The 27,781-nt window shown below is 48.0% G+C and overlaps 15 protein-coding genes across 15 annotated transcripts; 10 read left to right on the forward strand and 5 right to left on the reverse strand.

Moving 5' to 3' along the window:
• Positions 1 to 3: 3 nt before the first annotated feature.
• Positions 4 to 600, reverse strand: BT62DRAFT_591866 (uncharacterized protein). The gene has a single exon (XM_043181534.1). The coding sequence runs from the start codon at positions 426 to 428 to the stop codon at positions 108 to 110; it is 321 nt and encodes a 106-aa protein (XP_043043066.1). The 5' UTR covers positions 429 to 600; the 3' UTR covers positions 4 to 107.
• A 169-nt stretch (positions 601 to 769) lies between these two features.
• BT62DRAFT_991748 (TBPIP-domain-containing protein) lies at positions 770 to 1,958 on the forward strand (the record flags this gene model as incomplete). The annotated part of the gene is made up of 7 exons (XM_043190298.1): positions 770 to 863; positions 917 to 948; positions 1,003 to 1,126; positions 1,171 to 1,311; positions 1,368 to 1,438; positions 1,522 to 1,658; positions 1,705 to 1,958. The coding sequence occupies 7 exons, from the start codon at positions 770 to 772 to the stop codon at positions 1,862 to 1,864; spliced, it is 759 nt and encodes a 252-aa protein (XP_043043067.1). The 3' UTR covers positions 1,865 to 1,958.
• A 315-nt stretch (positions 1,959 to 2,273) lies between these two features.
• BT62DRAFT_978829 (rho small monomeric GTPase) lies at positions 2,274 to 3,356 on the forward strand (the record flags this gene model as incomplete). Its single annotated transcript, XM_043189380.1, has 7 exons — positions 2,274 to 2,291; positions 2,389 to 2,419; positions 2,472 to 2,537; positions 2,644 to 2,716; positions 2,766 to 2,784; positions 2,833 to 2,925; positions 2,982 to 3,356. The coding sequence occupies 7 exons, from the start codon at positions 2,274 to 2,276 to the stop codon at positions 3,354 to 3,356; spliced, it is 675 nt and encodes a 224-aa protein (XP_043043068.1).
• Positions 3,357 to 4,291: 935 nt separating this feature from the next.
• BT62DRAFT_1001859 (uncharacterized protein) lies at positions 4,292 to 6,068 on the forward strand (the record flags this gene model as incomplete). Its single annotated transcript, XM_043176784.1, has 17 exons — positions 4,292 to 4,371; positions 4,426 to 4,504; positions 4,569 to 4,582; positions 4,639 to 4,737; positions 4,795 to 4,804; positions 4,855 to 4,872; positions 4,933 to 5,038; positions 5,094 to 5,128; positions 5,181 to 5,205; positions 5,258 to 5,269; positions 5,333 to 5,348; positions 5,402 to 5,441; positions 5,498 to 5,598; positions 5,656 to 5,727; positions 5,779 to 5,856; positions 5,916 to 5,940; positions 5,991 to 6,068. 17 exons carry the CDS (start codon positions 4,292 to 4,294, stop codon positions 6,066 to 6,068), a joined length of 888 nt encoding a protein of 295 aa, XP_043043069.1.
• A 179-nt stretch (positions 6,069 to 6,247) lies between these two features.
• BT62DRAFT_928286 (uncharacterized protein) lies at positions 6,248 to 7,161 on the reverse strand. Its single transcript, XM_043185474.1, has 3 exons — positions 6,882 to 7,161; positions 6,706 to 6,833; positions 6,248 to 6,645 (listed from the first exon to the last, which is right to left on the reverse strand). Exons 1-3 carry the CDS (start codon positions 7,146 to 7,148, stop codon positions 6,459 to 6,461), a joined length of 582 nt encoding a protein of 193 aa, XP_043043070.1. The 5' UTR covers positions 7,149 to 7,161; the 3' UTR covers positions 6,248 to 6,458.
• Positions 7,162 to 7,260: 99 nt separating this feature from the next.
• Positions 7,261 to 8,634, forward strand: BT62DRAFT_962945 (uncharacterized protein; the record flags this gene model as incomplete). Its single annotated transcript, XM_043188661.1, has 2 exons — positions 7,261 to 7,544; positions 7,608 to 8,634. The coding sequence occupies 2 exons, from the start codon at positions 7,261 to 7,263 to the stop codon at positions 8,539 to 8,541; spliced, it is 1,218 nt and encodes a 405-aa protein (XP_043043071.1). The 3' UTR covers positions 8,542 to 8,634.
• Positions 8,635 to 8,675: 41 nt separating this feature from the next.
• BT62DRAFT_928287 (uncharacterized protein) lies at positions 8,676 to 11,056 on the forward strand. The gene is made up of 12 exons (XM_043185475.1): positions 8,676 to 8,786; positions 8,844 to 8,954; positions 9,000 to 9,350; positions 9,399 to 9,584; positions 9,637 to 9,727; positions 9,777 to 9,823; positions 9,873 to 9,953; positions 10,001 to 10,093; positions 10,152 to 10,333; positions 10,381 to 10,506; positions 10,558 to 10,585; positions 10,636 to 11,056. The coding sequence occupies exons 1-12, from the start codon at positions 8,780 to 8,782 to the stop codon at positions 10,926 to 10,928; spliced, it is 1,596 nt and encodes a 531-aa protein (XP_043043072.1). The 5' UTR covers positions 8,676 to 8,779; the 3' UTR covers positions 10,929 to 11,056.
• Positions 11,057 to 11,150: 94 nt separating this feature from the next.
• Positions 11,151 to 12,668, reverse strand: BT62DRAFT_928288 (RNA-binding domain-containing protein). Its single transcript, XM_043185476.1, has 5 exons — positions 12,212 to 12,668; positions 12,055 to 12,160; positions 11,855 to 12,004; positions 11,732 to 11,804; positions 11,151 to 11,683 (listed from the first exon to the last, which is right to left on the reverse strand). The coding sequence occupies exons 1-5, from the start codon at positions 12,301 to 12,303 to the stop codon at positions 11,466 to 11,468; spliced, it is 639 nt and encodes a 212-aa protein (XP_043043073.1). The 5' UTR covers positions 12,304 to 12,668; the 3' UTR covers positions 11,151 to 11,465.
• A 36-nt stretch (positions 12,669 to 12,704) lies between these two features.
• Positions 12,705 to 13,709, forward strand: BT62DRAFT_1001864 (uncharacterized protein; the record flags this gene model as incomplete). Its single annotated transcript, XM_043176785.1, has 3 exons — positions 12,705 to 12,723; positions 12,777 to 12,893; positions 12,946 to 13,709. 3 exons carry the CDS (start codon positions 12,705 to 12,707, stop codon positions 13,707 to 13,709), a joined length of 900 nt encoding a protein of 299 aa, XP_043043074.1.
• Positions 13,710 to 13,752: 43 nt separating this feature from the next.
• On the reverse strand, positions 13,753 to 16,750 carry BT62DRAFT_592553 (uncharacterized protein). The gene is made up of 6 exons (XM_043181536.1): positions 16,529 to 16,750; positions 15,600 to 16,484; positions 15,484 to 15,548; positions 14,838 to 15,435; positions 14,684 to 14,790; positions 13,753 to 14,633 (listed from the first exon to the last, which is right to left on the reverse strand). Exons 1-6 carry the CDS (start codon positions 16,698 to 16,700, stop codon positions 13,797 to 13,799), a joined length of 2,664 nt encoding a protein of 887 aa, XP_043043075.1. The 5' UTR covers positions 16,701 to 16,750; the 3' UTR covers positions 13,753 to 13,796.
• Positions 16,751 to 17,697: 947 nt separating this feature from the next.
• BT62DRAFT_885769 (P-loop containing nucleoside triphosphate hydrolase protein) lies at positions 17,698 to 20,999 on the reverse strand (the record flags this gene model as incomplete). Its single annotated transcript, XM_043182846.1, has 21 exons — positions 17,698 to 17,824; positions 17,879 to 18,241; positions 18,288 to 18,322; positions 18,372 to 18,449; positions 18,511 to 18,548; positions 18,600 to 18,635; positions 18,686 to 18,755; positions 18,808 to 18,829; positions 18,885 to 18,940; positions 18,999 to 19,148; positions 19,210 to 19,514; positions 19,572 to 19,847; positions 19,900 to 20,070; positions 20,119 to 20,220; positions 20,283 to 20,316; positions 20,367 to 20,483; positions 20,539 to 20,619; positions 20,676 to 20,707; positions 20,758 to 20,778; positions 20,836 to 20,899; positions 20,958 to 20,999. The coding sequence occupies 21 exons, from the start codon at positions 20,997 to 20,999 to the stop codon at positions 17,698 to 17,700; spliced, it is 2,220 nt and encodes a 739-aa protein (XP_043043076.1).
• Positions 21,000 to 21,352: 353 nt separating this feature from the next.
• Positions 21,353 to 22,227, forward strand: BT62DRAFT_928290 (uncharacterized protein). The gene is made up of 3 exons (XM_043185477.1): positions 21,353 to 21,843; positions 21,899 to 21,985; positions 22,040 to 22,227. The coding sequence occupies exons 1-3, from the start codon at positions 21,632 to 21,634 to the stop codon at positions 22,218 to 22,220; spliced, it is 480 nt and encodes a 159-aa protein (XP_043043077.1). The 5' UTR covers positions 21,353 to 21,631; the 3' UTR covers positions 22,221 to 22,227.
• Positions 22,228 to 22,503: 276 nt separating this feature from the next.
• Positions 22,504 to 23,978, forward strand: BT62DRAFT_962955 (P-loop containing nucleoside triphosphate hydrolase protein). Its single transcript, XM_043188662.1, has 7 exons — positions 22,504 to 22,612; positions 22,666 to 22,789; positions 22,880 to 22,961; positions 23,010 to 23,021; positions 23,070 to 23,366; positions 23,426 to 23,522; positions 23,655 to 23,978. The coding sequence occupies exons 2-7, from the start codon at positions 22,725 to 22,727 to the stop codon at positions 23,885 to 23,887; spliced, it is 786 nt and encodes a 261-aa protein (XP_043043078.1). The 5' UTR covers positions 22,504 to 22,612; positions 22,666 to 22,724; the 3' UTR covers positions 23,888 to 23,978.
• A 176-nt stretch (positions 23,979 to 24,154) lies between these two features.
• On the forward strand, positions 24,155 to 26,380 carry BT62DRAFT_928293 (Flavocytochrome c). The gene is made up of 8 exons (XM_043185478.1): positions 24,155 to 24,239; positions 24,290 to 24,410; positions 24,467 to 24,634; positions 24,688 to 25,203; positions 25,261 to 25,467; positions 25,518 to 26,015; positions 26,071 to 26,163; positions 26,216 to 26,380. Exons 2-8 carry the CDS (start codon positions 24,294 to 24,296, stop codon positions 26,264 to 26,266), a joined length of 1,650 nt encoding a protein of 549 aa, XP_043043079.1. The 5' UTR covers positions 24,155 to 24,239; positions 24,290 to 24,293; the 3' UTR covers positions 26,267 to 26,380.
• Positions 26,381 to 26,485: 105 nt separating this feature from the next.
• On the forward strand, positions 26,486 to 27,342 carry BT62DRAFT_928294 (uncharacterized protein). The gene is made up of 3 exons (XM_043185479.1): positions 26,486 to 26,569; positions 26,620 to 26,871; positions 26,922 to 27,342. The coding sequence occupies exons 1-3, from the start codon at positions 26,495 to 26,497 to the stop codon at positions 27,228 to 27,230; spliced, it is 636 nt and encodes a 211-aa protein (XP_043043080.1). The 5' UTR covers positions 26,486 to 26,494; the 3' UTR covers positions 27,231 to 27,342.
• Positions 27,343 to 27,781: the final 439 nt, after the last annotated feature.

Consider the following 27,781-nt stretch of genomic DNA (forward strand, 5'->3'; position numbering starts at 1 on the left):
CCCTGGCAATGTCCAGCACGGTGATATGCTCCGAATGGCTGCGGAAAGTTGATGGGGTGAGTTCTTGACGGAGAGGGGCACAGACGGAGAGGGGCACACGAGGTGGGTCATGCGTAAGGGCGGCGTAGCTCAACGCATGGAGACGAAGTCGAGCTAGCCAGGGATGAGCAAGATGATATCGAGAACACTACGATTTGTTCCGAATGCCTGCGGAAAGAGGGGGTGAGGGTCCCCGTATCGACAAAGGGAGGTTCAACGAGGTTGGTCATACGAAAGGGCGACCATCGCTCAACGCACGGAGTTGAAGGTAGATGAAGTCGAGCTAGCCAGGAATGAGCAAGCTGGTATCGAGATCGATTACGACATACCTGGAGCCTGACACGCGATGAACGGCCGACAATTCTTCTTGCATTGTTAAGAAAAAGCATACCAAGGAATGCAGCAAGGGTGGGTCACAGATCTGGTACCTCATGGAACTTGTGGAAGCTCGCAGTACTGAAAATGGTCAGAGATGAGCACCATGGCCCTGAGAGACGAAGGCAATGAAGGGAAGGGAATTGAGGGGAGAGAAAGGACAACAGTAGCGGAAGGAAAAAAAGAGGCGCAAATGCCTCTTCGCACCTTTATATAGTCCAGCATCTTGCTCGGCAAAGGCCGGCGGCCGAGGCGTTTCCGCCTCGCTTGCTTTTGCGATTTGCTGTTCAAGAATTGCATCATTCGGCAACTCGGCAAGTCCTGATGCTTTTTAGGGAAAAAATCATGGCTAAAAATGAAAAATGTTCAGAATGCATTGCGTGGGCGTTGGTCTCTATTCTTCATGTCAAAACAGAAATCCGACGTCAAAGTTCTCAAAGGCCAAGAAGGTGCTATTTTCTGTGAAAATTCTACACTGGCAGGCTGAATGTGCCACCCTCAGCCGAAGACAAGGTCCTGGAATATGTCAAACGCGTAAGACGTCTCTTTTGCTACCATTCGTATCGATGCTAAACCGTCTTTTTGTAGATGAATCGACCGTATGGTGCTGTGGACGTTGCCGCAAACCTCAAAGGGGCCGTTCCGAAGGCCGCTACGCAGAAGATTCTAGTAAGTCTGGCAGAAAAGGGTGCGCTAGTGCAGAAGACATATGGTACGAGCGTTCCGTCCCAGAACACCATATTGATCCTCTTGCAGGAAAAACTACGTTCTTCGTAGCGAATCAAGCCAAGCTTGAGACGGTGCCAGCAGAGAAAATCGCTCTTTTTGAAGAAGAGCATAAGCGCATCGATGATGAGAATAAGCTACTGTTATCTGAAATCAAATCTGCAAGTAACGGTGAGCCTGATTTGCGCATATATGCCGGTTCTTGTCTTCATGTCTGCTGTCAACAGAGCTATCAAAGATCAAAAGCATGCCCTCTGACGCAGAACTGAACACTCAGATTGCTGAGCTCATGCAAGTGGTAAAGCCCCACCCTTATCGCCTGACAATCTGCACCTTTTCGTGGCTGGACTGCGGTACTAACTGTAAATCTCTGATACGCAGATAGCGAAGAAGCAGGCTACACTTCAACCTTTACGATCCGGTAGCCCCCTAGTGTCCGCCGAAGACCTTGCTCTAGTAGACGCAGAGTGGATCAAATGGCGAACGGAATGGGCGCGCCGACGCAAAATTTTCACCAAGTGAGTCGAGTAGCTCCGTAGCCGCGATGCTGACGACTGGGGCTAGCTTCTGGCAACTTACGACAGACGTACTTGCGCCCCAAGATGCAACGGAACTCTCGGAAGAGCTCGGTATTGAACTGGACGCGCCTGAACACGCGGCGCTGGAACGCAGCATGCTATGCAAGAATGTGAACATTAAGAATCCGTTGAAGAGGAAACGATAGTGTTGCGCAATTGTCTCTGGTCTGGTTCGCTCTGCTTTGGTTGTATCTGGAACTTGTGCTTGGAACCGTGCTGCGGTTGTACTCAGTATTGTATTAATAACATTATTCTGCTTGAAGACCGCACATAACCCAGTAAGGGGATCGATGTACACAGAATTAACTGAGGAGAGACGAGTAAGGTACACGGGCCGTAATGGCGATGTCGTAATCCACTGTGGCGATCGCCTTCTGAGAATAACAAGGCCAACGCGGTCAAGGTTGTCACCGACAAGAGGCTGTGAATCCAATCTTGACTTGCTGCTTCTTCCTCAACATTTTGCGTTATCCACATTCATAAGGCCTCAAGCCATCCTCCTTGTCCCATTCATCTTTTTCTTTATCTTTTTTCTACCTTCTCCTTCCTACTTCCATGACCTCCCAAAATCCTGTACGTACCCACTTCTATTCCCGCCCTTTTTGTCCCAGCCTTTTCCTCTTTTCCACCTCTTTTCTCCGACCTTGCTGACCGTTCTGCGTTGCTTCAGATACGCAGGAAACTTGTCATCGTCGGCGACGGCACGTAATCGCAGCAGCTGCGCCCACACCGTCCTAAACGTTTCTCTTCCAGGTGCTTGTGGAAAGACATCGCTTTTATGTTCTTTTGCTCTGGGAGAATTTCCGAAAGAATATGTATGTGTTGTCAACCTTTGCCTTATCCAAAGTGCTTACAAGTCTCACTAGCAACCAAGTGGGCCCTCTGACATCATAGTTCGTCGCGCCCTGCTCATTGATACCCCCAGCCGTATTCGACAACTATGTTGCCGAGATTAGGCTCGACGAGAAACCGGTTCAGCTGGCACTCTGGGATACTGCGTGCGTGTCTTTCTTTCAACCGAGAACAAACACCTGACCTATTCAACAGTGGACAAGAAGAATACGAAGTGTGATGCTTCGCTCTTACTCGCTCATCCCCGCTTACAATTACCTAGCGTTTGCGGCCAATGTCATATTCCAAGTCACACGTTATACTGATTGCTTTCGCCCTGGATACTCCGGACTCGCTGGAGAATGTGGAAACCAAGGTTAGTTGAGACCAAAAGTCTTGCTCTGCCCTAACTGACAATGGCACTGTTGCCAGTGGATAGAGGAAGTGCGATCTATATGTGGTCCGACCATTCCTGTCATATTGGTGGGATGCAAAGCCGACCTCCGCCCATCCCCGGACCAGCCGACTCCACCAGGTAGCTCTCGCACCTGGGTCACCAGAGAGCAGGGTGAACGTGTCGCTCATGCCATTGGTGCTCGCGCATACAAGGAATGTTCGGCCCTTAAGATTGAGGGTGTCGATGATGTATTCGAGACTGCCACTCGAGCCAGCATGCTAATGAGGGACGGTGTGCCGACTAATGGTCACGCCGGGACTACGGAAGGTCGGCATCACAGGCGAAGGAGCAGCGGCAAGGGCGTGGACAAGGAGACGTCCAAGAGCTGGACCTGCTGCGTGGTGTGTTAAATTTGTTATGACCGCAGTCCACGATCGTGGGTGTCTACGTCTATGTCATATGCTTCCTTATAATGTCGGGATTCCACACAAATGTAACGGACTATAGGATGTGGTCGACCCCCAGACGAGATTGGATGTTTCTTCTTTCTTTACTTTCTTTTTACCCTCATATATAGTACTGTTTTCCGTCTTTTTAGATCACTATTGTTGCGCATCATGACCACATCGTTAACTTTTTGCATCCTTTATGTTCTCGCTTTCGTTAAGAAAGGACACGTTGTAAGAATACGTAAGAACAATTATTATTAGTTGACAAATTCTGGTACTCGTTTAGAAGCATCTTTTACCTAGAACCCTTCTCAAGTACGCTCACTGATCGTCACTAGGACCGCGCTATTTAATCAACGATTGAAGCAAGACATTAATGAAACTTTGGATCACACGCCAACCAACGGTCAAGTTGCAGTCTGTGCAGGGCCATTGGGCGGGATCTGTCGACGATTTGGCGACCCTTGGTGTATACCCTCCTCGTGTATTCCATCACGGAGAGGTGATATCTCGGCGATTTTGACCATCGATATCATGGAGATGGGCTCGATATCATTTGCTCTTTACTCGGGACAACAGAAGGGATATCACCGACGGGATTTACTTAATATTCGCGGCAGTAAGGTTCTATGAATAATCCACCGCATGTCGCCCTTTTCGCAATGTTCTACCCAAGATGTTGGCCTTCCAGTTACGATTATAACTCAGATTTTCTTGGTCTGTCGCTAGTGAACCGTGCTGATATCTTCGAGATTTGATCATCAGATCATCGAAGTTGGTATGCCAAGCTACTAGTGCTGTTAGCAGTGTATTGTGATGCTGGGAAGACAGTTGTCTTATTAGCAACACCCTATCCACGTTGCCCCCCCCCCCTCACATTGGCTCAGATTATCACTATGTCCGACCTGGAGCTTCCTAGCCCGGTTCCCCATAAAACTCTGGGTGTTCTATTGATTGGGCTCACGATTTCGAGCTCGTGAGTTGGCTTTTCCTCGGCACCGTCTAATTGGTTTCGACTTTTTGTTTACAGGATATACGGGGTGACCTTCGCGCAGGCGGTTCAGTACTACCGACGATATTCATCGGATTCAAAGGTCCTGAAGGTGTCTGTAAGTTTCAAAGTTCAAATTCCAGCAACCTCTTCGCTGACACTTAGTTGTTTAATAAAATGAGGTTGCTGTTGTGTGGTTCGTGTCGACGAGGTACACGCAATGAGGATCCTGGTGTTTACAGCGATTTCTAGGGCGCTAGAGACACTGAACCAAGGTCTGACTATGTTCTCGGTGTATCACTATCTAGTCAGGAATCGAGGGAACTTGGGGGCATTGTCATATACTGAATGGTGAATAGGCTCTATTTATCTCCTCCCTGTGGCTTCTTCATGCATCTTGTATTATAGGTCGCTCGCCGTGAGTTTCCTGTGTACTCTTGAGGATACTCTAAACCCATAGGCTCTCAGGTACCTTCTGGGACCAATGTAAGTAGAGCAGGGCCAAGAATTTTAGAGATTTAAGCCGATATTGAACTGCTTTAATAGGCATTGGCAGCATCCATCATTCAATTGTTTGTGATCTTCTCCTTTTATCTGTACTCGATTGCTCAAGCGCACCTGGATAGCTTTTTTGCATATCGAGTGTATATCAGTATGTCCGCTCTTTCTCTGTATGCGTCCATGTCAAACTGGTGCCTGTCGTTCAGTGAGTGACAGAAATTTGTGTCTTACAGGATCAGTGGTATGGATGTCCTCCCGTGAAACTATTCTTGGTACTAACAGTTTGCATACAGTGCGCCATGTCGGTGGCTCAATGTGGTATGTCAAATTTATCTATTCCATGTACCTGATATACCACTCTCTTTCACAGCTGTGGCTTTCGGTGCGTGTTCTGTCTTTTTTCCATGTCCGAGTCAGTAGACTCATGAGAGCCTTCTCTATGTAGCTGTGATGGTACAGAGGTTAGTCGTCTGTTAGCTATGTTTACATGCCTGACATACCACCCACGCTTTAGTCTAAGATTCCCCGCTGCCACTGACTACCATAGATTCGAGGTATGGTGTTTGTCTCATAGTATATCCATGTATGAAGTTAATCATCCGTTAAACAGCATCTCGTTCCCCCGGCCTTTGCTATTACGGCTGCCACCGACGTTTTCATCACCGCCAGTCTATGCTATTACCTTCAAATTCGTAAAGCTAGACTTGAAAAGTAGGTTTGATGAACATTCAAGCACATTCAACCTACTGATCGCTTCATGATTACTAGGGCAGGTGGTGTCGTGAATCGTTTGACTCTCTTGGCGATAAACAATGGCATTCTTTCGAGGCAGATCTTTCAGTTCTGGTTCAAGGCATCATAATTGATAGAAAGTTGGATACAGCGCCATAGCATTAACCGCTTTCGTGTGTCAGCTAGCTGCATCGGATACGATGCTTCCTTTTGCGATGTGTTTCCTTCTCGGAAAAGGTATCGCCTTCCTCCCTGGGTCATGAATACGGAGTCTCATACATCACTTGCATCGCTAGCGTACACGAATACTCTCCTGTCCAGGTTTGTGCGTCCTTCTGTCAAGCTGGGCGCGCTCTGACAACTTCTCCTAGCTTGAACTCAAGATCAAGCACAAGGGAGCGTCTGTCTCGACTGATACCCCTGGAAATACTGTCGAGCGATCAACATAATTTTGCCCGTGACAAGGTTTGAGTCCTGCTCCCATCCTGGTGAAGTCGATTCGAGATTTTCCGGCAGACCTCGTTGACATGCAACACAAGTCAAGGATCTACGGTACCCATTCAATCTGAACCCACTTTTCATCATTTGACGGCGAATAACCACGAATCCGATTGTTGTGTACTTGACGGTCTGTATGTAACGAGAGAGATGGAAACTTTCATCAGATAGTGTGGATGTATCTATTATTGCATATACAATAAATTCAATTTCTGTACGTGTAAATAAATATCCTGGTTCTCTTGCCAAGATTCCACAATTCCCACCTGTGTGTAATATACAACAGAGAAACCTAGCAAGAGTCGCAATATTGGTCAAGCTGTTAGGTGACCGTAAGGTTGTTATATTTTGAGCTCCCAGCTAACACCACACCCGCACCCACTCCCCTTGGCGTGCGGGTTCTCTGTCACCCTGAAACTGCTTCCAATGAGTTCAGTTGCAAAGTCGATTGTAGAGCCATTAAGAAGAGTCAGCGAGATAGCATCCACTAGTATATTGGAGGGGAAGATGGAGGGATGGGAGAATAAGCTAGGTAAGAGAATGTCAGACAGACAGGCAGATAAAAGGAGAATTCGGAAAACCACTAACTAATCATCTGGGGATCGATGTTTTGCCAAGTTCATCTTGTATTGATAACCGTGGCAGCCACCGGATTCCACCGCTATTCGAAGGGCAGCTTCTGGATTCCCTTCACGTTTAGCGATTGCGCGCAATTTCTGGAATACATCAGAAGAAATCTTCGACTTGAAGGGGAAGAAATATACCTCCGCTGCCCGGTCCGTTATGACAATATGTATATCCTTGTCTGCAGGGAGCTCGATATCTATCTCTTCTTCTTCGAGGTATTCCTTTGATGGTATGAACAACAGCTTCGTAGGCTGTGAAGGTGGTTGCTCGGCGAAGGCAGCACGACGACATTTGGTCGAAGAGAAAGAACATGTTGGCATTATAATAGGTGACCTATACGCTGGCGGACGAGCAAGACGACGGGACACGAGCTTGAGGCAGCTAGCGGCAGATCGAAACGACATGACGCTTTCCAAGCAAGAACGGTGGCTGTGTACATTCTACATATCGGTATTTGCATGTAATTGGCTGGAGCTTCATCTCTTTTGGGCAATCTGCACTTGGCTCTGCTCCCTCATGTCCGTCCAAAAAGTCTCCTTCACTGTTCGCCGGCCGACGCCCATATCCAGAGCATCGTCTGGCGCAGACTCCGATTCTTCCTTTAAGGTTCCTTCTCTACCACATCATAGACTCGCCCGTCATCTAAATGACTCGTCTCCTGGTAGCCCGCTGGCTCGCAGTGCCAATTCTTCTCCAAGACCAGTGTCTGGATACTACGACGGGCAGCCGGATTCCAGTGGCGAAGATGATGAAGAACAGGATGAGCTGGTGACTGCGTTTGATAAATTTGGTGCACAGCGGTGTGTCTCTTCACCATTCGTACCATTGCAGACGTGTAAACTGACATTAGTCTGCTTTCACAGATCCAATAAGCCCAAGAAAGTTCATCAAGGACCACTCATTATACCGGCCCTACAGAACAAAGACTGGCGGGAGCTCGCTCGCAAGCGGCGTAGCGCAAATCAATATGTGCCTACCTCTGGCCAAGCATGCACAGGCGCCGATGGCAGTGTTGGTGGCCTGGGGACCAGAGATATCATAAATTCTGGCCCCGTGCTATCTGGACTGCAGATGAGAAAGAAGGTGGTCAAAGCTGAACAAGATGTCTTCCGGGAAATGGAAGCTCAGATGGAGGACGTCAAAATGGAAGAGACAGAGGACCAGAAAGCGTTGCGCGCTATCCTCTCTGGAGACACCGAAGGAATAGATGGTTCCCATATCGACATTATCTCGACTCCCGTATCAGAAGACGATGCCTATAAGCAGGATATCGATGAGCTCCCGGACTCTGCCACTCTTGCCGACTACAACAGGGTACCCGTCTCCCAATTTGGAGCGGCAATGTTGAGAGGTATGGGATGGAAGGAGGGCACAGCAGCAACGAGGAAAGGAGGGAAAGGTATGGTGGAACCTTATTTGCCGGAGGCTCGCCCTGCACTTCTAGGCATCGGCGCAAAGGAGCAGGAGGTCTATGATGATGGATCAGGAAAAAAGAGAGGCAACAACCGTCCGGACCGCAGATATGTCCCCGTCGTGAAGATGTCCAAGGACGGAAATGGCGAGAAGCGAAGAGACCGCTCGGTGTCGCCCCGGCGAGGCTACGATTCGTCAAGGTCATCGAGAAGAAATTCTCCAGACCGGTACGATGACAACCGGAACAGCAAATCGAGTCGGCGGGACGATGAGTATGACCGTGAGAGCAGCAGACGAAGAGACAGGGAGCGGAACCGCGACTATGAGAGAGGGGAACGACGACGGGATGATAGAGATAGAGACAGACGGCGCGAGCGTTCTTAGGAACATGGTTGGCAGGTGATGGTCCTTTGCTATGTATCATTATCTACGCATGTGTACTATCCTTTAACACAACTCTGAAAATTTTCAGTCCATAATCAGTGTTCGCCGCCAATACCCGGAAGACCGGACCGCATCTCTACCATGAACAGTCATCCTGAGGCGAATTCGCGTCATCGCCCCGTGTCTCCATTGATACCCGTGAGATTTCAACAGACTCTATCTCCCCATTTCACCAAACATGACAGGCAAGTCGTTGCAGGATGCTCGTCGCGACTACGGGACCATTAATCGGTCAACCGCAGACAATGCAAAGCCTGTGGAAGAGAACAGGCAGCGACTTCATCGTGAACTGTCAGCAAGACAGGTTCAGATGATTGCAATTGCTGGAACGATTGGAACGGGTCTCTTCTTAGGCAAGTGGGTCACTCTCATTTTGTTCATTGCATTGAGCTCTGCAGGAACCGGACGGTCTCTGGCACAAGGTGGCCCAGCAAGTATCCTGATATGCTACGGTATAATCGGATTCATCGTCTACGTGACTCTCCTCTTGCTCGGAGAGATGGCAACCCAGTATCCCATTGCCGGATCATTCAACACATATGCAACCAGATTCGTTTCTCCGGCTTATGGATTTGCTCTCTCTTGGAACTACTGGTTCAATGATGCGGTCTCTGTTGCGTCCGACTTGACTGCCGCACAATTAGTGCTCGAATACTGGACAGACTGGCACACGTGGGTCATCAGCCTTTTATTCTGGGTGTTCCTTGTGGCCGTCAATTCCGCCCATGTTCGGACATATGGAGAGTTGGGTACGTGTCCCGTGGCGTATATGTACTGTTTACAAACCGTCGTCCTAGAGTATTGGTTGTCATCACTCAAAGTCATGACCGTCGTTGTATTCATTATCCTTGGCATTTTGGTCAACATTGGCGTCAACGAAGATCACAGGTACATCGGATCTAGTAATTGGAGAATCACTGGCGCCCCTTTTGTAGGGGGCTTTGGAGGGTTTGCAAAGGTATTTGTGACAGCCAGCTTTGCTTGTAAGCGATACATTCCTGCTGTTCGACCATAAAGATAACAAGCTCAATCTAGATGGCGGGACTGAAAGCTTGGGAATAACCGCTGGAGAGACGAAGAATCCTTCCAAGAATATGCCCAAGGTTGTAAAATTCGTGTTTTGGCGGTTGGTCCTCCGTACGTCCGAAGGGAAATGCACTGACAACCCCGTGAAGGATATTGCTTTTCTATATTTTGAGCGTATTCCTCATTGGCTTAAACAGTTAGTGAAATACTTCGGTCACATTTCGTATATTGACTGGATTATGCAGTTCCTTGGGACTATCCGAATCTGTCGAACAAGACAACGACAACCTCACCTTTTACGATTGTGTTCCAATATGCTGGCTCCAGTATGTTTTACGTTATCCCACGTGTCTCGTTCTGACTCCATGATCAGAGGTGGCTGCATCATTCATGAATACCGTGATACTTTCTTCTGTTCTCTCAGCTGGAAATCATGCACTGTTTGCCGGAAGCAGAGTTCTTTATGGTACGGTTTCAACGTTTCGTCGGCTATAGACACCTAATGAATTCGGTGTCCTGAATAGGGCTTTCTGTAACTGTACCTCCCCAAGCGCCTAAGATCTTTTCCTGGACGACTCATAGAGGAGTGCCTATACCAGCTCTGATTCTCACCAGTAGCATAAGCATTCTATGCTTTGGCAGTAGTTTTATTGGTAGTGGTCAGTTGTGGGGATGGCTTCAGAACATCGTTGGTGTGTCCAACCAGGTATGGGTTTCTTTCGGCGGTAGCGACTGGCATTGAAATCATCATAGATCGCTTGGCTATCCATAGGTCTCGCTAGCTGGAGATTTCGAAAGGCTTGGATGCGCCAAGGGCGTTCGCTGGACGAACTCAAGTTCCGGCCGGCATGGACATGGCCATGGGGTCCACCTTTCGTTGTACGTGTCCCCCTCTATTCTTTGCTGCCAGTAATATCTAAGTGTGGCCAGGTTATCACGGTGACCTCGCTCATCCTTAGTGAGTTCTATCCTCCTTTTGAATGACTTTCATATGAACGACATTCGCAGTTCAAGGATGGTCGTCGATAATTCCGACCTTCAGTATAGTGGATTTCGTTTCTCTGTATATTGAGATTCCTATTATGGTTGGCATGTACTTGGCATGGCTCACTTTCAGTCATCGTAACGCCACGAAGACTGCTGCTGAGACGCGATCACCGACAAAGGCATTTCCTTGGTCTGACATTGTTGATATGAATACGGTCGATCTTACCACTGATGAGTACGTGGAACGACTGGCAGAGAGTGCAGAGGCAGAGTGCCAAACGATCCTACGACGGTTGTATTACTGGTTTGCATGACTTTACCCTTGCGATAATGTACTATACCATGTTTTTATATACTATACATCCGTGCAACCTCTACCACGCTCACGCTTGCTCTATAGTGTCACGACATTCTGGTTGAATAGCAGTCGCCCATCACCGATCCTAATTAAGACAGGTTTTGGAATTGCGCAAACAAGTAAGCGCACCACTCTCGCTTTGATTGATGTCTTTCAATTCGCCGCAAGCATTAGGCTTCGAGTACAAAAAGAGAGCAAGCATAATAGCTGCCGAGAATTATCTGGCGAAGTTGCGCCTGCGTAGACATACGAGCATTAAGAAACGTGCTGGCTACCAGACCAACAAAACTTGAACAATACTTCCATAGTTATTATGCAGTCGAAAGGGAATGCCAGAATCCGAAAAGCACCCATAAAAGATTGTCAGGAAGCGTGTGCGTAGGAAGGAATAACTAGGAAGTTTTTAATTTCGATGAGGGAAAGATATCAGAATCAACAACGCCGATTGGATACTGGCTTAGATACTTTGAACAAAAGCATAGACAGAGAACGCTTAATATCTTCGGTCATCGTACCTTCCGCGGTCACGGTCATAATCCCTATCCCGGTCCCGGCCACCATATCTCTCTCGGTCGTACCTGTCGCCTCTGTCATAGTCGCGGCGGTAATCGTCATACCGCCCGCGCCTGTCACGTCTGTCATAATCGTAATCCCTAGCGTACCGACTGTCATAGGGTCGAGGGTCATACGGGCGATCCGCAGTGTAGCCACCTGATGCATCATTAGAATATGTTTATTTTTTATGGGCAAGACACCGACCTCGATCACCGCCACGCTTACCAGGACCGTAGTACTTTCCTGGAGTGGGGGTACGTGCACGACCACGGCGAGCCTATATTTCATGTCAGTGCTAAACACCGGTGTAACCGAAAAGAGGTGCACCTTCTCGATAGTCAACATTTTCCCCATCAGCTCCGTCCCGCTCAACGCAGTGATAGCTGCTTCCGCCTCTTCAGAAGTCTCCATTGTAACAAAACCAAAGCCTCGGGACTCTCGAGTATGAGGATCATACATTACAGAGGCCTTCTTGACCTACAACCCAAGTCAGGACGAGCAGTGATAACAACGTGGCTGATACACACCCTGCCAATTTTTGCAAACGCAGTCTCGAGTTCTCTCACATCCACTTTGAGACTCAATCCCGCAACATGAAGATTGTTGCCTGGATTTTGGCCTCCATCAGAGCGACTGCGGGCCAAAATGTTAATAGTGCTATACGCCACTCCCATTCAAACTTACCCACGGCCAGGACTTCGGCTGCGACTTCTTCGAGGAGCATCTCCACTCCTTTCAGCTGGGTAATCGTCCCCAGAACCTGTTCCATTGGCCATAGTCACATCAGTGGAGGGAATGTTGATTGCAGGTTGTGCTGGAGCAATATCTTGAGACTGCCAGGCTGAGAGAACAAAAGGGTGACAAAAAGCAGAAAAGTTAGGGATGGTCGATTATCTCATGGCGGTAAGAGTACTGAAGAGCGAAATGGAAAAGGTATGTCGCTTGTTCGCCTTTGTTTCGCCAGCAAGAGACAGAGAGAAACGTTGCTGTCGCTAGCAGGAATGGCGACAGTTAAGGCGGAATAGAGAGTTCGTCGTCGTTTGTGATGCTGAAGACGTACCGTCATCCATGTTTGAATCGTCTTGGAGGTTGTCGTGAGTGTTGTAGAGGTCGTGGAGGGTTAAGTAAAGCTCCAACTTTGTTTGGCAACGGCTTGGCAAGACTGTTACGTTCCGTCATGCAACTTTTATACGATGGTGAGGTTCGCGAACTCTGCATTCGTCCCATCTCTAATTCTTTTGGTTCACAGCATGCAGAAAATGGTTCACAATCGGCAGTCTTGCAGTCTTTCCAGTGACTTTCCTCGTCAATGCACCGTTCGGCCGTTTTGCTGAGAATGCTACCATCAATACCGTCAGATTAGACGGTACGTTACTTTTTTTGTCCTTCTCTGTGAACTTATTTTGTAAGTCTTGTAGGAGTAAGATCCTGGATTGTCATGGAAATCGTGTCTCCCATATGTTTCGCATACTCCTACTACAAGTCACCTTTGGGGTTGAAGGCCGGTTTCACAGTTCAACAGCATGTCCTCGCCGGTCTCTTTCTGATTCATTATCTCAACCGCGCCATTCTATCTCCTCTCCGTACGCCTTCGCGGTCCAAATCTGATATCGTTGTGCCGCTATTAGGCATCACTTTCAACCTCCTCAACGGCTCTCTGATGGGTGTCTACCTATCCTCCCACACGGCGCGCATCTTCCTTTCAAATGCGTTTTCAAAGCCTATCTTCTATGTAGGAATCTTCTTGTGGGTCATAGGCTTCGCTGGAAACATCGTTCATGACGAAATCCTTCTCAACATCCGACGGAAGGCCAAGAACAAAGGGAAGGCGTCATCCCATAGTTCAAAGCCTGGCGAATACTACGCTATTCCTTACGGATTGTTATATGAATATGTTTCCTTTCCGAATTATTTCTGCGAATGGGTAGAGTGGTTTGGATTTGCATTGGCTGCCTCTCCGTTTCCAACCGTAACCTTGGCCTCATTCTCTTTGCAATCCCTCTCCACGAATTTCTCTTCTGCATCCCAGTTCGCGCCAACATTAACCCCTCCGTGGATTTTTTTGATCGTCGAATTCGTCTTGATGTTTCCTCGAGCTTATAAGGGACACTTGTGGTATAGGCAAAAATTTGCCGAATCGTTTCCCCAGGAGAGAAAGATTGTTGTGCCATTTTTGCTTTAAATGATTCTCATGACTTCACTTCGTTGAGGATCGAGTTCTTGCTTCGATACCACGGTTGTGTATCATATACAATTCATGTTCCTGTCACTACACAAGACTTTCTCCCCTGGTTGTAAATGTATTTGAAGTTTTAACATCAGCACCTTCCGATTCCATCTGTCTTCCAATTCTCGCCAAGGCATAAAACATAGCCAACCCAGTCTGATCGCGATTCTTCCCAACCACTAATCCTTGTGCTACATGCATTGGTGTCAGCAACCTTCGTCTGCTTGGGCTTCGGTGCTGAAAACGAGATGAAATATCCAGACCTCCTAACACTAACTTCGTGATGAAGCATTCAGCAACCAAGGCAAGAACGCCATAAGGAGCGAACGCCTGTGTTACCTCGGACGCATCGCGACCGACGGTGTCGATAGGAAAGATCGATGAACTGCCTTCGTTAGATAGAAAAGCTGGCAGGTTCAAAACGCGTATGACCTCCTTGATGGAGAGAAGCAAATTTGGGTTAGACGCTTGGACGATCTGAGCATTGCTCCAATTTCGCTCATCATGTGTGCCAGTGGGACAGCTGAGAGAAAGCGTCTGGGGAGTAGCCAGGATTTTGTGCAGGTTGATAAGGGGCATTCTGGATATTTGCCATTCACTCGGGATTATATTGCAGGCAAAAGAGTCGCCACCACTTTTGTTATTGCTATGAACGCGAGAAACCAGTCCACAGCAGGTGCACCATCGTTCTGCGTGGAGCCTCTCAGTGGCCTGTGGCTGTTGTTTGGCTGCTAAAGGTGATTTAGTCCTTAGGAAGAGGCCCTCTGCCTCCAGCCAACAGAAGACATCCGCTGTCGATAATCTATCGAGTTCGAGTTCCCTATGAGTCTCTTTCACTACCTCAGTGTAGGCCTCTCGGATGGCAGAGGCACGACCCCACTACGGCGAAGGCATAGTCAGAAGCGCTCAGAAGGTCTTGAAACACTCACCTCAATCGCCTTGCGTCGACCCAGAACCAATTCGTGGAATTCGTCAGAAGAAGCGACGAGGGTGTAAGGAACCGTAGGCGGTGCTACTCCTCGCTTTGGTATCACGCCTACGAAGCTATGAGATAATGAGAACTAAACAGGAAAACGTTTTTACCTTCCAATGTCACAGGAAAATTAGGCAGTAGTTCTCGGAGAACCATCGGATAACCAAGTTCAGCAGAAGGCGCTGTTTTTGGCAGCTTTGCTGTCTCGCTGATGTTCTTGGAGGAAGTCGAGGGATGATCCACGATAGCCATACTGATCAGATTGCCCGGGATGGAGAAATCTGTTGGATCGACACTAATTTCTTGCTGCCAATGTTCCTTGTCATCAACTGCGACGTAGTTGGTCTTCGCAGGCAAAAATACAGTTTCCTTGTCAAGCTCGATATCAACGACTTGTTGTTCTCCCTCTACCGGTAGTTTGGAAGATCGCGCAGATGCGAGCTGATAGATGTGATCAGTACATGAAAGAGAGCCGGAGGGGCCGAAAAAGAGACTGACATCGACCCAGTGTTCCAGGATGAACTTCTGGCCTTCTGGATCCTGTCCTCGAGCATGACTAAAGAGCAGTTCAACTCTCGCCAAGAAAGGTCTGGCAGCTACACCCATGACGACGAAGGGCGGTTGAGCAACAATTAAAGGAGAGAAAGTATGACAGTCGGATAGGGAGGTCACAGTGATGCGGCTCAATATAGTCGTGATATCAATACTCTAGAGAGTTGTCAGTACAATCTAGATACAGAGTAGTATGGAACGCACGTATGAGGGCGCTTGGACAGATAGCATCCATTTATGTGTATATGTGGCTTCCTCTGGTCGCATCCCTGTGTGTATGTCAACGAAGAACGAGGGAACACCAGGAAAAGAACGCGAACCAGCGGGAAGATGTAAACTACGGTCCATAACGATGACGCGAGCGGTAATATGGAACCTACTAGAGCTTGGTTGCACACCGAGAATTGACAATCGACCAACGGATTCAGGCACAAAGACCTTTGCTTCGTGGACAGTTGTGGGAGCGTGAACAGTTTCCTCCCTGGGAGGTTCTAGTTTCGCCGAACTTGTATGTATCCTGGGCATGTGCCACCTGAGACGCTTGTTGGCAAGACCATCGATATCAACGTCTTCATCTTCATTCCTAGCACGTATTTCCCTTCTCTTGACCTCTTTTCCTAGAACAGATGCCAGTGCGAAGGTCTCAGCGTGAACACCCAATGTCTGGCGAATATGGTTAGTGACCTCCGGGTCTGGAACGGGCTCGTCAACATCCATGGTATCTAGCAGTAGCAAGGGCGAAGGCTCTTCCACCGCTCTCTCGAATAACCCTCGTACGCCAAGAAGAGTGAGGGTCACTTCCACTCCGTCACTCAGATCAAGATCATTCCGCGGAACGGAGCAAGCGCGAACGCAGTCATCATGGTTGCCCCATTCCAGCCGGTGAGCGATTCGAGCGTGATTATACAGGCCTTGGATTGACGAGAACTGCGTCCGCTGGCACTCCGGACACGTCAAGATGTTGGTTTGATTGTCGGTGCGAATGTAAAGAAATCTGGAATTTTGTCGAGAACGCGTTGCTCTGCTTTCTCGTGGGAGCGGACGATTCTTGCGACCAGGAGGTACAGCCGTTGGAATAAGGGAGGCAAATGATGCTTTGTGAATCGTTTCATGGTCCAAAAACAATTTCGAAGGTTCTTCAATCGCAGAAAGGGCATCTAAAGCCGCCATCTTAAACGTTGCAGAATCATTTCCAAGGCTTCCTCCTGATAGGTATTTAGACTTTATAGCAGCAACGAAAAATTTTTACCTTTGGAAAGAGATCCTTGCAGTAATGTTGCCCATGTAATTCTTGACTCCACCGTTTGCGTAAGTCGATTCCTGAGGTCAATTTCTAGCTGGATTTCCGGCAAAAGGATCTCCCGTAAGTGTTGCTCATCCACCTCGTTGCCTTCTAGCGTTTGAATGTTCTCTGAAAACATGACTCTGCATCATGCATGAGGGAGAGTGGGAACAACGGGTGAGGACCGCCGGCCGGCATGGATCTCTCACGCTCGCCGTTTAAAGTAAATGATAAGAAAAACTTTACTCTAAAGCTTGGAAGGCCCACATGAGGGGCAGGGCCTTCAGAAACATAAGTACCACTACTAAAGTGCATTGTAAACGAGTGAATTTGGTGAATAATTACTGCAATGACAGTGAGATGCTTGATTCATCATAAAAGAACTGGAAGAGACTACCTATGGCGGCAGATGCCAGCTCTCACTTTTTTCTCTCACAATATTTGGTCTGAGTCCTTATTTCTCTCAATGGGGTTTGATCTGACCTCTTGAAAATAGTATGCCCCAGAGCTGTTTACTGTGCTGCTTGAAAAAGACTCGCCCTTCGACCCCCCACCAGCACCACAGACCTAGTAGTCTGGGAGGCACAGTGTCAGTGGCGTCCGAACACGGGGCCGATTCGGCCGATTAACTGTGGGTGTGAACCTCTGAGAGAGTCACCATGTAAATTGTGACAGATAATGGCAGTGCCACACCGGATTTCTGACTTTCGGAATCACTGAACTCGCTCCTTGTGGCCAGCGAGCTCTACTTCGGCGGCCAGATTTAATGAACACAACTTCAATGTTACTGTTCAGTTAAATTCTACTGACTGTATGTTCGTGACCCGCCTCTTTAAGGATACCCCATTCCTTAACTCCTGGTACGCGTACGAACTGGTGCTCCGGTTATTTATACAGATCAAGAAGTGGAAACTGTACTGCTCTTCGTCATGATGCTGGGGCACCATCAAGGACAGGGTTTATGGTTTAATCTGTGGTAATACATTAAAATGCAGAGGAATGACATTAAGTTGATGCTAAAAGTGCAACAGGATCCGCTGCTACAATGTTATATGATACAGTGAGTGGAGTGGTCTAAAATTGTGTGGGGTACATAATAGTTGATAAAACTTAAAAGCTTACAGTACGGCGTAGATTTATTGAAGATCTTTACTTGTTGTGGCAGCTGCTTCAGAGGCGACACTAGGATCCTCAGGATGGTTATCTTGGATGAGCAAAGTTTTTCCTTCACTGCTTGTGCGAATGACCACAGTATCACCATCTCTGCAGCATGTTGTCACTATGTATCTTCACAAGCGGGAGAGGAAAGGCACACACCTGATGGTACCTCTGAGCAGCTTTTGCGCCAACGGAAATAACACGTCAGTTCGGACAACCCGCGCAATAGCCCGAGCACCATAAATCTCCGAGTACCCTTGTTTGGCTAGCCACCCCCTGGCATCTTCATCCACATCCAACGTTATTCTTCGGTTTTTTAGCCTATCGGCTACGTCATTTAGTCGAAGCGACACGACTTGGAGGATTGATTGGCGAGACAACTTATTGAAGACGAGCATCGTGTCCAACCGGTTCAGCAGCTCGGGAGGGAAGTAGGAAGAGGTACGTTCGAAAACTTCCTCTCTAGCATCTGGTGTGACAACGCCATCCTCATTGCAAGAGGTCGAATGAGCAAGAATATCGCTTCCTGATACGAAATTTAGCAAGTCGTAAAGCTGAGTGCTTCCACATACCCAAATTGCTAGTCAAGCATATAATTGTGTTCTGCCAAGACTTTGCAACGTGTCGATGTTTAAAATGTATCATAACTCACCTTGAAATCCACTTTTCTCCCTTGACTATCCGTGATGCTCCCCTCGTCCAGAATTTGGAGTAGAATCATGGTCACATCCTAGACAAGAAATATTAGACATGGATATCATCTAGAGCGTCTGTAGAGGTAAGAGACTTACCTTGTGGGCCTTCTCCAACTCGTCCAGTAGAATAACAGCTATGACACTGATTAGACAGTCTTGGCAGTCATGAATGGTCACCCCCCTACCGTAAGGTTTTCTTCTTACAGCTTCCGTTAGTTGACCTGAGGGATGAGAGGTTAGCGAGATATAATACTGATGTTCCGATCCATACCTCCTTCTTCAAACCCAACGTAACCAGGGGCAGCTCCGATGAGCCTGGATATCGTGTGCCGGTCATGATACTTTTCAATGGTAAACAAACAACGCGGTTTTCTGCAGCGCGGAGAGTCTTACCTCTGACATGTTGATGTTGATGCTAAAATGACAAATGAAGACGAGCACCGAGACAAAGTCAACCACTGAGCACTTACAGTCCACGGTGTTCGTCGTTGAATAGAAAACCGGCAAGGGCCTTGCACAGTTCAGTCTAGAATCGCATCATATGGTTACAACTATATAGACCAAGAGTTATTATAAGTTCTTACCTTGCCAACACCAGTGGGCCCCAAAAACAAGAAAGAAGCGACGGGCCGATTAGGCACCTGCAATCCAGCGCGTGAAATTCGTACAGCATCACTAACTGCACGGACAACATGATCTTGCCCAACCACCCTTTGTCTTAGCGTATCTTCCATCTATGAAATTCAAGGTAAGCTGCAAGTTCCAATCGACATTTTTGACTGCAAAAGCACGCACATGCACGAGCTTGTCCCTTTCTCCTTTCAGAAGACTCTGGACTGGGATGCCAGTGGCCTTTGCAACTACTCTGGCGATATCGTTGGACGTGACTCTATCATGAAGCATGGCTAAGGGCGACTCCGACTCGCCATCAGGACGCTCAGCACTCTCGTCAGGAAGCTGACGCTCTAACTCAGGGATGGTGGAGAAACGTAGTCGACTGGCCAGTTCGTATTGACCCTGCCGCTGCGCCACTTCGAGCTGATGTTTCGCATTTTCCAAACGTTCTTTAAGATCCTTTATGCGGTCAAGCCTCGCCCTTTCTGAAAAAAAGACCCTCCCGTATTAGAAATAGGATTAAAGTTGATTAAAACACGTACCAGTTTTCCATATTGATGTCAATCTGGAAGCCTCTTCACGCTTTGCAGCGAGGTCAGCTTCCACTTTCTGTCGGCGCTCAACGCTGAAGATGTCTGACTCGTTTTTCAAACTTTCCAGCTCGATCTGCAGGGTCATGATGTCTCGGTCCAGTGCCTCAAGCTCATCTGGTTTCGATTCTTGAGCAAGGCGAAGCGCCGATGCCGCTTCATCGACAAGGTCTATTGCTTTGTCGGGAAGGAAACGATCCGAAATGTAACGCGCAGAATATACGGCAGCTGTGTGATTTATTCATATCAACCAGGAGTCTGAGAGTGGAGTGATATGCACCTGTAACTAGGGCGGCATCGGATATCTCAACACCATGGTGAACTTCATACCTCGATTTCAGTCCTCGAAGAATTGATATCGTGGCTTCTACAGTAGGCTCATCAATTTGAACCGGTTGAAATCTTCGCTCAAGTGCCGCATCTTTACCGATAGTTTTGCGGTACTCGTCACCTAGTCAAACGTCTTGTCAGTCCTTATTAACTTACTAAAAGGACGCACGAGTAGTAGCACCAACAAGCTGCAGACCTCGCGCGAGCGCTGGTTTGATCATTTGGCCAGCATCAATACTCCCTTCTGCTTTACCAAGATTGAACAATGTATCTATTATTGGGATTGAGCTCCTTGCTCCGTGCCCAAGTCATGACGATGTTGCAAGTACTCACGAACTTCATCAATAAAGCATATGACATTCCTAGCCTGAGGCACTGGTCAGCACCTCGCAGAATGTTTGATAGGTTGAAGCACACCTCGTCCTCGATGTCTCGAATGAGGGCTTTGAATTTTTCTTCAAACTGTCCACGTATACCGGATCCGGCCATTATGGCAGAGAGATCGATGGAAAGGACGCGCTTGTTGTGTAATGACTAACTTCTCCGTTAGTTGCACTTACCCGGCCAGTTGTATTCAGTCATAACACACCTCAGGCACTTCTTTAGCTACTATTCTGCTCGCGAGCCCCTCTAAGATAGCCGTCTTCCCAACACCAGGAGGACCAATAAGCTTTTTAATTACTCAGACTTGGCGTACTGGAATAAGAGGCGATGGATGATTCGTACCACAGGATTGGATTTAGTTCGGCGAGATAGGACTGCATCAAATCGTGAGCCAGGAGATTATATAGAATGAATGAAACCTTACTCTGTATCGTCCTCCGAATTTCTGTATAGCTGCTAGTCAGAAAGATTTCTATAGAAAGAAAGTAATAGATACACACACCTTCATCTCTGCCAATGGTAGGATCCAATTTTCCCTTTTTAGCCATCTCCGTCAAATCTACACTCTATAGCACCACATTGTATAGCTGTTCAAGAAGCATGCGAAGACTCGAATGCACTTACATACTCCTTGAGTGCCTCTCCCTTCTGGTGCTGAGGCCCCATGCTAAACCCGGGAAAGCCCCCTCCACTCCCACCTCCTGGAGGCTGCGCATAGTGACGCACAGACCCTAACGAAACCAACAGAAACGTATTCTGCACAATGGCCTGTCGAAGAAGAGGATTCCGAATGAAATTCGCAGCCCTTGGCCTGAGCGATCTAGCCGTCACGCTCAGCGACAAGACTTTCGGCGCACCCTTCGTAGTTAGAGTTCGCAACATTTTAGTAAGAGAAGAGTTGGATGATCAGAATAAGGGTGCCATGATATTAGTATGAAGACAGGAAAACGAGAACAGCGTCGAAATTGCTAGAATTTGAAAAGACCCCTGCTTAGGTATGACACTGTTACGTGATGCTGCTTATTTTTCGTCTTTTTCGCAACCCTGGGAAAGGAGTCGATCGCGAATACCAAGTACACTCGGACTGTTCTTGTCGCAAAAGGGCAAAATATGGACCACATTTGTCCAGAATTCTCCTCTTCTACCCCTCGTGTCAATGCTTCATCGGGGTTAGTAGACGACGGTATCGCGATTGGGTGGACATGTTGTCCGCTCGCCACTCCGATGTACCTCCAGGGGGGAATATTTCTAGCCTGCATGGAATATAAGTATCAGCGGTCTGCAAAGCTAAGCTATTAATGGATCAGCCCCCTCCTTCCATCAGGTCCTCAAATGCCCTGTCCTCTGCTACCTTTCGTAGTGCATACAGTGCAGGCCTATTTTCTTCCTTGCCTACCTCCATCTCGGAACCTCATGACTCGGCGCGTCATTATCCTGTGATCGAAACCGGAAAGCGACGGAAAGCGTGGATCCACGTTTTCGAAAATGCCATCTTTACCAATGATGAAATGCGAGCTCATTCATCCGTGCTATCATCATGTATTCTGATGTTTATGTCAACTTAGATCCAACGAATTGGCTCCCCAGCGCCGCAAAGTGTACGTGTCGAGTCTCGAGGCTCACATTGATGCTTTGCATGATCAGCTCCTTCGGTCCGTTGATGTATGGCCAAGACTATTGCCATATAACTCACCTTCCTCCCGCAGAATGGGTTGGTGGCCGGTTCCTGCGAAGGAATTGGAACGACATAAAGGATTGAATTCTAAAACTGCCAAGGTACATTCAATTGTTGGAATACCATATAGCGTTTATCTTTCTGCGTCAGAGTATGGTTGCCACACTCCAGCACAAGGCCACGTTGACGCAAATAAAAATCTCTCAGTATGAGAAAGTGGTGCGTCCCCTAATGTCGACGGTAAGGAAGGAAAAGACTAAGGTTTCTTAGAATCAGCATTATGCTCAGCGAAACCTCGCACTAGTGGAGGGCTAAGATTAGATGACTGCTTAAATAACTACGATTTTGGTCAATCACTCTGTAATATCTTGATGTCGTCTTGTACTTATGATTAGCACAAGTGGTAGGGTAACTGATTCAAAATTATCTTATCGCTTTGATCATGCACGAGGATATCAAGGCCGGTAATTATGACCTAACTTATTCCCTTTTTGCGTCTTGCCTTCTTCAGACGTGGGGCTTCACACACATTCTTTTACCGTTATCCTGTCGCCACCGATATTTTCCTAGTCCCGAGGATTACAGCGACATCATCTAGGCCCAGGTACTCGCCAGATCAATTTTCCATACATTCTGTACCTCATCGACTCTATACAGTTCTCCACCATATACTCGGCAAATATAAGTCTTGATCCCCTCACAGAAACCTACCAATCATGACGTTGAATGGAGTATTTTCTGTATCGCCTCCAAAGACGAGGGTGATACTCGTAGGGGTGGGGTAAGTACAAATCTGACCCGTTCTGATCAACATAATATTTTCATGACTACTCGGAGTTGACATGTCTGATATCTGGTTTGTTCGATGCAGCGGCGCGACGTGCTCCGGCAAAACGACACTAGCGAAGCATCTCAAGAGCATCATACCCGATAGTGTCATTATTCATCAAGATGTGCGACATTTCATTGTAGTTTTCTAACATTACTCATTGCTTGTCTAGGATTTCGCCCCAGTACGCTGCTAATGAGTGTGTTTTGTTCCGATTCAATATGCCCTTTAGCCTCAGGAGCTCGTACCGTATCATCCAACTTACAAAGTGCAAGACTGGGACGCCGCACCAGGCGCAATTGAATGGTCTCGGCTGATTAAGTTTTTGCGCCACGTCAAAGCTTCAGGAGAGATACCAAGCGACCATCGCAGTCACGATCATCTGAATGAACAGAAATTGGTACCGGTAGACGAGGAGATCAAGCAGCGATGGCAGAACGAATTTGAAAAAATCAAGGAGGCGAACACGGAGGCGGGGGAGCGCGTAATCTGGGGTTTGGTGGACGGCTTTTTGCTGTATTGGCATCCTGTCAGGCTGTTTTTTTTTTTTTTGCACTGCAAGGATAACCGGCGCTAATGGGCATACAGGAAGTTATCGAACAGCTGGACGTCCGCATATTCCTCCGTGTGCCGTATGACGTACTAAAGGAAAGGCGACACCAACGACACGGTTACCACACAGCAGGTTAGTATTTCTCATGATATGTTAAAGATGTCGGGCTAAATCTTGTTCCCATTTCCCCTTCACTTCCTGATCCGCAACCTATTTAACCCCATGCTCACTCTTCCCCTTACATACATGGCTGCCCGAACGGAGTGCAATCCGATCCAGAGGGCTCATTATGGCGCGACCCTCCCATGTATTGGGAGCAAATTGTGTGGCCGGCATATGTCGATGCACATAGAGATATGTTTTTAGATGGAGATCTGGAACACGGGGAACCTGGAGACAAAGTCAAGGACGCATTGATTATCGAACCCTTAACAAAGAGTATGGGGGAGGTTGTAGAGATATGCTGTCAGGCCTTGAGAGACACCGAGACGAGGTAAACTGCACCGCATAGAATACTTGATCCTGTAGAATATTTAGTCCTATAGAATACTTTTATAAGTACTTATTATAAAAATTTCAATTCACTTCATGTCTCACATCGGCAGTGCGGCTCACCGGACCGGAAGGTGGGATGTTAAAATCACATGTCTTCACATGGACCGGCTGGAGAAGCCAATCACAGGCGCCGCGTTAACGGTATAAGACCCCTCAACTACGACAAATTCTGCCTCTTCTTCTTCCTCATTTCATTATGTCTGTCATTGTCGTCGGCGGCGGTCTTGCAGGTCTCTCAGCGGCCCACACGCTCCTCGAACGAGGTGCCAATGTCCTGCTCCTTGACAAGCAAGGGTACGTCATCTGCAATATACGGTCGCACATCGTCCTCATTCGCCATTCAGATTCATGGGCGGAAACTCAACAAAAGCGACTTCTGGTATCAACGGAGCTGGTACACAGACGCAGCAAGAATACGGGATTCCCGACAATGCGAAGATATTCTTCGACGACACCAAGAAATCGGTGAGCTGTCACTGTTGTACTTTTCACTTTGGTATCAATAAATGTCCTTTTGATAGGCTCGCGACCTCGCTCGAGACAACCTCATCCGCGTGCTCACAGGCCGTTCCGGCGATGCTGTTAACTGGCTGCAGGACAAGTTTGCTCTCGATCTGTCCAAGGTTGCTCGCCTCGGTGGTCACAGCCAACCGCGGACCCACCGCGGAAATGCTCAGTTCCCAGGAATGGTGCGTTAGTATTGTCATAAGTTGGTCTCCTTGTTCAATACTTGTAATACCAGGTCATCACTTATGCGCAAATGGAACGTCTCGAGGATCTTGCTGTGTCAGACCCCAGCCGTGTCAAAATTCTGAAGAAGGCTAGGGTGACTAAGCTCATCAAGGAAGGTGATGTTGTCGTTGGTGTCGAGTATATTCATGGCAATGCGACACATACCGCCTACGGGCCCGTCATCCTGGCTACAGGTGGATATGCAGCCGATTTTTCTTCAGACTCCCTCCTCAAGAAATACCGTCCCGAGCTATGGGATCTCCCTACTACCAACGGCGACCATTGCACTGGTGATGGGCAGAAGATGGCGATGGCCGCTGGTGCCAGTGGCATTGATCTGGAGAAGGTTCAAGTTCACCCGACTGGTCTAGTTGACCCCAATGAGCCGGGAGCAAAAGTCAAGTTCTTGGCCGCTGAGGCACTCAGAGGTGTTGGTGGTCTCTTGCTGGATAATGAGGGTCAGCGTTTCGTCGACGAGCTGCAGCACAGAGACTTTGTCACAGGCAAAATGTGGGAAAATGGCAAGGTGACTGGATACTTCATAAACCCTTGGATCGGGTCTAGAACCTAATGGTTTCGCCAGTATCCCATCCGATTGGTTTTGAACGGCCGTGCATCTAAGGATATCGAATGGCATTGCAAGCATTACGTAGGACGAGGCTTGATGAAGCGTTTCGATTCTGGCGACGCTCTCGCGAAGGAATTTGGTCTAGCCCCTGCAGTTCTCAAAAAGACATTTGAGGATTATAACAATAGTGTTCGCACGCAAAAGGACCCGTTCGGCAAGAAGGTTTGTTTCTGCAGAGGCTTTCATGGAAAGGGCACTCATCTTCATTGCAGTTTTTCTCGGGCGAATGGTCTTTCGATGACTTCTTCCATGTTGCCATCATGACTCCTGTTCTGCATTATACCATGGGTGGTCTCGAGATCGACGATGAATCCCGGGTAATCTCTTCAAATGGAAAGCCAATACCTGGTCTCTTTGCTGCTGGTGAAGTCGCTGGCGGTGTTCATGGAGCCAACCGACTAGGAGGATCTTCGCTTCTGGGTTGTGTTGTCTTTGGTCGTGTCTCTGGCGACTCTGCTGCCAAGTATCTGTTGATGCAGGCGAGCGAGGCTGTCGCGAAAGCTGGCGGACGGATAGGTCAACTTGCCGGACAGCTTGGAGGTTCGAGTGCAAGCGGCCCTCCATCGGCATCTGCTCCTGAAGCAAAGAAGGAAACGGCTTCTTCGTTGGGCGTCAAAGCGAGTTCATTCACCGCGGAGGAAGTTTCAAAACATAACAAGAAAGATGATGTCTGGGTTATTGTGGACGGTCAAGTCTTGGATGTTACGAACGTGAGCTCGTCCTGTTCACACTGGGCGAGTGTTTACTGACAGTTGTACCAAATAGTTCCTTCCCGACCATCCTGGAGGTGAAAAGGCAATCCTGCTATACGCCGGTCGAGATGCAACAGAAGAGTTCAACATGCTTCATGACCCAAAGGCAAGTTTTTTTTTTTCGCGAGATTGGGAGTGTTTCTGAGAGGAAATGACAGGTTATTCCTCGTTATGCGCCGGATGCTGTAATTGGCACCCTGAAAAAGTAGATGGTTTGTGCCGTGGTTTTATGTCATTGTAGGATGGATAGTTGTATTTTAGTCCAGTTTTGTCAATACTTTTCCCGTCCCATTATTTACAACTGAAAACCAGTTTATTATGACGCACAGAAGCAAGTAGTACGTCATTGACATCATCATCAGCGATGACCTCAAAAAGTCGAACCCATATAAAGACACTTGGTTAACAGTTTCCACGAAGAGTAACAATTCCCAAGGATGTATCATCGCCTATCGTATCGAGCTTTGCGCGCCTCGCAGAGGGTGGTATCGCCGATAACAAGAGTGCCCAAGGTATCAATCATTGCAGCTGTCGCATCCGCTGATTTTTGACTCGGTTGCAGACAAGAAGGGCTTTTGCGACGGCACAGCAGGACCCGCCAAACGCATCTGCTCCCAAGTCGAACAATCAAAACTTGATTATAGCTGCGGTTATAGCAGCATGTCTGGGCGGTTACTGGTATTACAGCCATCCCAATGAGGTCGCCAACTTGGAAGCGAAAGCGAAACAAGACGACGAGGAGGTGAAGAGAAAGGCGGGGGAGCTTGGCCATGCTACCGCAGCTCGCACAGAAGACGCAAGCAGGCAGACACAGGCAAGTGATAGATCGCTACGGACCGTGCTCGGTATTGATCGGGATTCTAGGCGTCTCTCGACTCGACAGTCCAGGCGGCAGAAGCTAAAGCTCGCAAAGCTTCCGGAGATGCTCAGGCGAAGTACGAATCATACAAGTCTTCAGCACAAAAGTCCCTTTCAGATGCTCGCGGCTCGACTGAGAATTTGTATAATGAAGCACGCGCTGCCGGTGAGAAGAAGTATGATGAAGCGAAGGCCGCCGTGGAGAAGAAGAAGGACGAGACGAAAGCTGGTTGGGCCAGCTGGCTGGGATGGGGCAAGAGTAAATCTGAGGAAGTGAAGAAGGAAGTAAAAGATGCAGTTGATAAGCACACATGATCTTTTTACGCAAGATTAAAGTCAGAAGAAAGGAACTCGTGTATGATTAGTGTATGTTCACGGTACATATTTTATGGGTTGCCATATCGATAAAAGTCCTAACGCACTTCAAAAAACAGCGAGAGAATCAGGACGACGGGAAGCCGATTTCGGATCTTCATGCAATGTCAATGGGCTGGTTCGTCTGCGCTGAAACCGCCCCAAGTCGACCTAAAAACCGCTGAAAGCACCATACACGGCATACATACTAACCCACTCAGGTAATCAATGCCTCCATCATTTCATCGGATGGAAAGTGGAAAAATTGGAATATCCCGGGCAAGCGGTACATAATTCACATTCATTTGTGAAGCTGAAACCCGGGTTAGGGATACGTGTCTCGCTTTGATTCTGTCCAGGCTTTCGGAGCCGTCAAGTCCAGCCATGACGACCTACCTGAACGAGGCATAGTTTAAGATGATCCTGGTGGCAGATCCCTAAAAGATGGAGTGAGGATACATAGATACTAGATGGTTGCACTTTATGAACTGACATTCTTGATAGGACCATGA

The sequence above is a fragment of the Guyanagaster necrorhizus genome (genome assembly GCF_019112545.1).
Source record: "Guyanagaster necrorhizus MCA 3950 unplaced genomic scaffold BT62scaffold_5, whole genome shotgun sequence".
NCBI classification, from domain to species: domain Eukaryota; kingdom Fungi; phylum Basidiomycota; class Agaricomycetes; order Agaricales; family Physalacriaceae; genus Guyanagaster; species Guyanagaster necrorhizus.